Source organism: Gigantopelta aegis, chromosome 13, assembly GCF_016097555.1.
Source record: "Gigantopelta aegis isolate Gae_Host chromosome 13, Gae_host_genome, whole genome shotgun sequence".
Classification (NCBI taxonomy): Eukaryota; Metazoa; Mollusca; class Gastropoda; order Neomphalida; family Peltospiridae; genus Gigantopelta; species Gigantopelta aegis.
The window spans coordinates 29,908,783-29,915,037 of record NC_054711.1 but is presented as its reverse complement, the minus strand read 5'-3'; the positions used below and the strand labels follow the sequence as shown (position 1 = coordinate 29,915,037).

Below are 6,255 nucleotides of genomic sequence, written 5' to 3'. Positions count from 1 at the left end.
ATCCCATGCCTCGACGGGGATCCGAAACCAGTACCTGCAATGCAATACAATGGCATGGTTTGGCATCCATGTTCATCCCTGGAATTAAGATGCATCACGCTGTTTTACTTTAATTCCTTTGTTTCATTATCATCTACCGGGTACTCGGGTTCGGGTCGGATTTGACCCTCGGGTACTCGAGTCCAATATTTCGAACTCGTGGAGGCCCTATTACAGACTTGAATAAAATCCATTTCAGATTGCATGTACATGAGCCTTTTACTCACAGCTTGTTTGGTTGCCGGTAGGAAGTGTATGGCAAATGCATTAAACATTTAAGATTGCCTGAACACTGCATGGTGCACCAGAAACTCATTTTTAATGTTGCCACTTCATGTTTGATTAGGGTTGGGAGGGCACAACGTTCTTTGCAATCTGGCTTCGGATAACCATGCCACCAAAACTTAAACTTAGCATTCTGGATTGTGGTCACCGTACCCTGCCATGCCTGAATCATAGCATATCTCCATGAGACAAGTAGCGAGATACCTGCAAGTGAGCCATTTCGTCATCCATTTAAACTGTAAGAGCGTTTCCATACCACTGGCACAGCGAATAGGCTACCTCTCTCCGATGCAGTGTCCGTATGGCCCTTAATTTGTTGTGACTAGTATATTATTAGGTACAAACAACATCAAACTCTCTGTATATAAAGAAAACCTCACCAGTTTCTAATGGGGTGGGGGGGGGGGGGGGGGGAGAGGCAATAAGTTATCATAGTGGATGTCCTATGCGTCCCACTCCAGGTACGGGACTGTGAAAAGTGCATATAATATACTCAAAGGCAAACATTATTGTGACATGGATTGTTTGGAGTAATAAATTTGTGAATGGATTTATGGATGTAAACTAGAGAAAATGTGCATGAAACAGCTCAAAGAAATGCAACCTAGCAGTTGTTGCAGCGATTGCATGCTTTGTGCAAGAAACATGGAATATTCGGGAGAAATGCTGTCCAGTGTTCACCATAAAAGGCCAGACACTCAGTCGCAAATCATTGCCACTCTGTGCAGCCTTCAGAAGTCCAGAAGTCAGAAAACCACCATTAGTGAACAGTTTGAGGCAATTTCGTCATGCCACGCCTCCTTGAAAATGACAGATGGCGAATCATAGGGATGCTTGAATCTGAGACCTCGCAGCGTGACGTCGTACGTCAGTTCAACGTCCACAGAAACACCATATGGCACGTATGGCAACGATATCAACAAAACAACCAGGTCATGGACCGTCCCCGTAGCGGCCGACCACCCGTGACAACCCCTCACCAAGACACATGGATCCGAACCACGCATCTGCAAAACAGGTTCCCGCCAGCAACCCTCACAGCCCGTACTTTCTCCAGCGGGCCTCAATGAGACGATGGTGCCAGGCCTGTATCAATGCTCAAGGTCGACACACTCACTACTGACTGTGTGAACTTCGCTCTGGACCCCCTCTAGTGATGTGGCTCATTTGCATATGGCAGGTGTGCCCTTTTCATGGACTATTGCTCGTTTACATACCTTCTGACATTTCTCTTTCCACGTTATAACGTTTCATACACGGCAGTAAAAAAACTTATCATCAATTATCTTTGTCTTTTGTGTGTCACAATAACTTTTGCCTTTTAGTATAAGATTCCATTCTGTTCATGAACTAATGAAGGTTTCCTCTTGAATTACTAAATGTTTCACATCCAATAGCCGATGATTAAGAAATCAATGTGCTGTCGTGGTGTTGTTAAATAAAACAAATTGTAACTTTCCTGCTTACACTACGGTCATTATTACCGATGAGTTGTTACACGATCAATATCGCTTCCCCAACCTGTTGTTTTACGATTGCTAAAATTACCGCCCATTTCCGAAAGTCGTACGATGCACACTGACTGTTAGTGTTTATTTCTTTAGTTTATATCATTTATAGTCCGATTGCGTCAAAAGTGAACCGATCAATTGCCATGTAAGTCTATAATGAATTAAGTTAAAATTAATAGAACCTCCCCCCAAAAAACCCCCAAAAAACAACAACAACAACAAACAAACCCAAAAACCATTTTAAAAATCCCAACAACACACAAACAAACAAACAAAACAAAACGAAATACACTCACAAAAAAAAAAAAAAAAAAAAAAAAAACTTTCTTTTTTCAGACCGCGAATTTGACAAATTAAGTTAAAATGAATGTAATAACATTTAAACCCATGCCAACGCAAAACAAACACACAAACAAACAAGCAAACAAAAACAAAAACAAAAACCTTGAATTTGACAAATTAGAAGTCACGGCCATTTAGCCTAAATTGTTGGAGATGTTTTGAAAACATTACGGCTTGAAGACAGGGCAACAAGGCAAACTTGAACAAGTGTCTTAATATAACTCTTAAGCATCCATTCAAAATACAGACGTGTGACTCGTTTCATGTTTTGGTTTTATGCAACATAAGACACGGCCATTTTGGCCGTAATATTGTTTAATGTTCAGAGCATTGGGTCATATGGTTGGAGTAATGCGGCAATTTGCCATATAACCGCTGTTAAATTCGAGCCCTGTTTTGTTTTGAAAAAAAAAAATCACTACAAATAGTTTCTTTACAAATTACCGCCAAATTGCGTAGATTAAATCTTTTTTGATACAGATATGAAGGCAATTCATGGAACAGCCAAGGTAATGCATGAGCGGCGCTATCTTTAGTCTCTAGGATCGATCCCTGTCAATGGGCCCATTGGGTTATTTCTCGTTTCAGCCAGTGCACCGCGACTGGCACATCAAAGGCCTTGGTATATGTTATTCTATCTGTGCATGCAATAGATCCCTTGCTACTAATGGAAAAAATGTATCGGGTTTCCTCTCTATGACTGTCTCAAAATGACCATATAGTTGACATCCATTAGGCGATAATTAATAAATTAATGTACTCTAGTGGTGTCGTTTAACAAAACAAAGAAACTGTTGCATTGTCAATTACTAGTTACTGTCACAATACAGGTGAAGCTGCTTAACTTGGCTGTTCTAACATTTTGTCTTCACCATTGAATTACAAATCAGATTTGATGGTAATTTATTAAGAAATCTTTATTTATTTATTTATTTATCTTTTATTCCCAGCCTCATGTTTTCTATTGAACAACCCATGCCAAGGGTAAACACGGGTTTTGTAAAGCAACACAGTGTAATTTAGGGTACAGGCATCGGTTTTAAAACTATATTTGTATGTGAGTTTTTGCATTATTTAATATATAGCTATACGCCAATTCATCAGTTCCCTTTTGGCGCAAACTGACTTTATTTATTTATTATTCATGAATTATTTTTAAAAATTGTTATTGGTTTATTTATTGCATCATCTTGATCATTATTATTATTATTATTATTATTATTATTATTAAATTATTTTCATCATTATAATCGTTTTACGCCCCTCATCTCCAACACACTGAGAGAGACACAGAGAGAGAGAGAGAGAGAGAGAGAGAGAGAGAGAGAGAGAGAGAGAGAGAGAGAGAGAGAGAGAGAAAGAGAGTCACACACAACACACACACACACACACACAGAGAGAGAGAGAGAGAGAGAGAGAGAGAGAGAGAGAGAGAGAGAGAGAGAGAACTTCGTTATATAGATGTTGAATGGACCGGATAAATATTCATGATAACAGAGGCGGAGATAGTCCACCACCACCACCCCATCCACTACCCCTTCGATGTCCCCTATAAATTATTAACACACAATACCTACCGCTTTAAAAAAAAAAAAATCCTTTTTGAATAATCCCCTTATAGTCTTCCACTATGCATGCACACACTTTGTTATTTTTCCTGGGGCAACAATCGCGTTAGATGACCATTTCACCCATGTTCTGACACGACCGTCAACCTCTTACAGCACTTTATGTAAGTAGACACAACAACACAGTCATTAGCGTTTGATTCCGGTACCCATTAATAATTTACACATCTCTTCAATCTAGCAAGTGTGTTTGCGGACATCGCCATTTTTGTCTGTTAACACGACTGATATAAAAGCCAGCGCACGATGACCAATTCTCTAATTGCAGGAAAATGATCAAACGACTGCAGACGACAAAATCAATGTTTGATTGCCAGGTATGCAGACAGAAGTAGCGCTAGTACGATGTTGTCGTCGTTTTGCAGCTATAATTTTCTCTCGTTGCTAGGCGAACTATATATACACACATATATACATCTATCTATCTATCTATCTATCTATCCGTATCTGTATCTGTATCTGTCTCTCTCTCTCTCTCTCTCTCTCTCTCTCTCTCTCTCTCTCTCTCTCTCTCTCTCTCTCTCTCTCTGTGTGTGTGTGTGTGTGTGTCTCTCTCTCTCTCTCTCTCTCTCTCTCTCTCTCTCTCTCTCTCTCTCTCTCTCTCTCTCTCTCTCTCTCTATCTATCTATACATAGGTAGATAGATTGAGAGGGATATACACGCAGACGCACGCACGCGCGCAAACACACATAAATACATACACCGGTCCTTACATATTGGTCGCGGCGCCCGCGCGACTCCTAAAACAGGCCAAAAAGGACGCTGCCAGATTTCTACGGGCTCCGCTGCGATTTTTAGGGGTCGCCCGAACCCCGCGGGCGTGAAAATCGACCGGTGATCTGGCGGCCGACTGAAGATATTGACGAAAATTATTAGAAAAAATCCGCCGGGCGCCGTGGGATTTTCACGGGCCCCTCACGGCCTCCCTACGATAGCCTCATGGCCCCCTCGCGGATCCCCGGCGGTTTCTAAACGGCTCCCACGTGGGCCCCAACTGCCACCCCAAGATAATGTACAACTTTATACAACGCCTACCAATCTGTTCTTTGATCAGCCGGCGCCCGCCAGATTATCTAGCGGCGTCCGACCGACGCCTTGGCGGCCGCACTGTCTCCACTGCAATCCAATATTCAAAGGGCACTGCCTGGGCCCCGTCTAATTAATGCATGATCCTTATGGAAACGATCACCGAGGAGTTCGGAAATTAACGTATTACGCAACGCATTACGTACATATGGAAGTGCTTCAATTGATTTCTATATAAACTGTTGTTTACGCACCACGCACTACCTATTACGTCCACATGGATTCCTAGCTTTACACTGCTTAAACACACCTGCATTTAATAAAAACAGCCTTCGTAAATTCGGCCCTAAATGTCACTCGCCTGCCTACTATTTATTCCTAGTCTGTCATATCTTTCATTTTCCACCACAGGGCTTCTATAATGTTTATAAAATCCACTAGCCATGGGATCAGTGATTTAAAAAGTTTACTAGCCCAACTTTACATAAGTTAATACAAATTTACTAAATAATAGTAATAATCAAATAGGCCTATGTCTCCTAAAGAGGGAGATAGAGTTTAGAAATACCAATATTGGGGGGTTGGGGTGGGGGAAGGATATTCATATTTACAAAATAGACTTAACATTTGACCCAAAAAATTTACTAGCAGTCGGGCATGGCAATAGTAGTTCTTTACTAGCCCAATATTTAAAATCACTAGCCATGCATAATGGGAGTGGGGCTACATAATCTAGAAGCCCTGGTCACCAATATAATTATCCTGGTATTCAAATTAAACAAGGTGTGGTCTTTTGAACATGAAAGAGGTTTGTCGAATTTTGATGTGGTAATGTGAAATATCGGTCTCAGAATTTGGCTCTTTAGGCAAATAGTGATCACGTTAAGTTTCAAGTTTTATTTATTTTAAATGGATTTTTTTCTCTCAAGGAATCCAGTATGTCAACCGATCTTTGTTAAATAAGGCCCAACATGACCCCTGGGCCTACCAATTATTTGCTGGGATGTCAGCATACAAATCTCATTTATATATGTAAATCATGGTCAATTTAAAAAAACAAGTTCGGGGTCTAGTTCGATCAATTCAAGGATGGCCTTCTTTGACAAAGAACATTAATAAGTAAGAGGGCAACCTTATTGCTCAATATAAAAATATGATGGTGAAATATTTAATGGTGAAAGGTAAAGGGCAACGCAAACTGAAGCTAAAAATTACTAAAAATGGCCAACAAAAAAAAGTGGTATATATGTATTAAAGGGGTATACAACCCCATCGATTAAAATTGCTCTATGTTCGCCAGTAGATTAACAGCATTGCGTGGACTCCCATGTCCAGGTGACATTTCATCTTAAATAACAATTTAAATATCGACCAATACCTTCGTTTTTAAAACGTTATTCGGGAGATACAAATCTAAAAATTTA

At 40.4% G+C, this 6,255-nt stretch overlaps 1 protein-coding gene across 1 annotated transcript in view; it reads right to left on the bottom strand.

Moving 5' to 3' along the window:
- Positions 1–4,514: 4,514 nt before the first annotated feature.
- Positions 4,515–6,255, bottom strand: part of LOC121387255 (lisH domain-containing protein C1711.05-like) — a 2,989-nt gene continuing 1,248 nt past the window's right edge. Inside the window, exons 2-3 of the mRNA XM_041518280.1 lie at positions 6,210–6,244; positions 4,515–4,655 (exon numbers count right to left, since the gene is read on the bottom strand). Coding sequence (XP_041374214.1) covers positions 4,515–4,655; positions 6,210–6,244 — 176 coding nt within the window. The remainder of the gene's footprint in view (positions 4,656–6,209; positions 6,245–6,255) is intronic.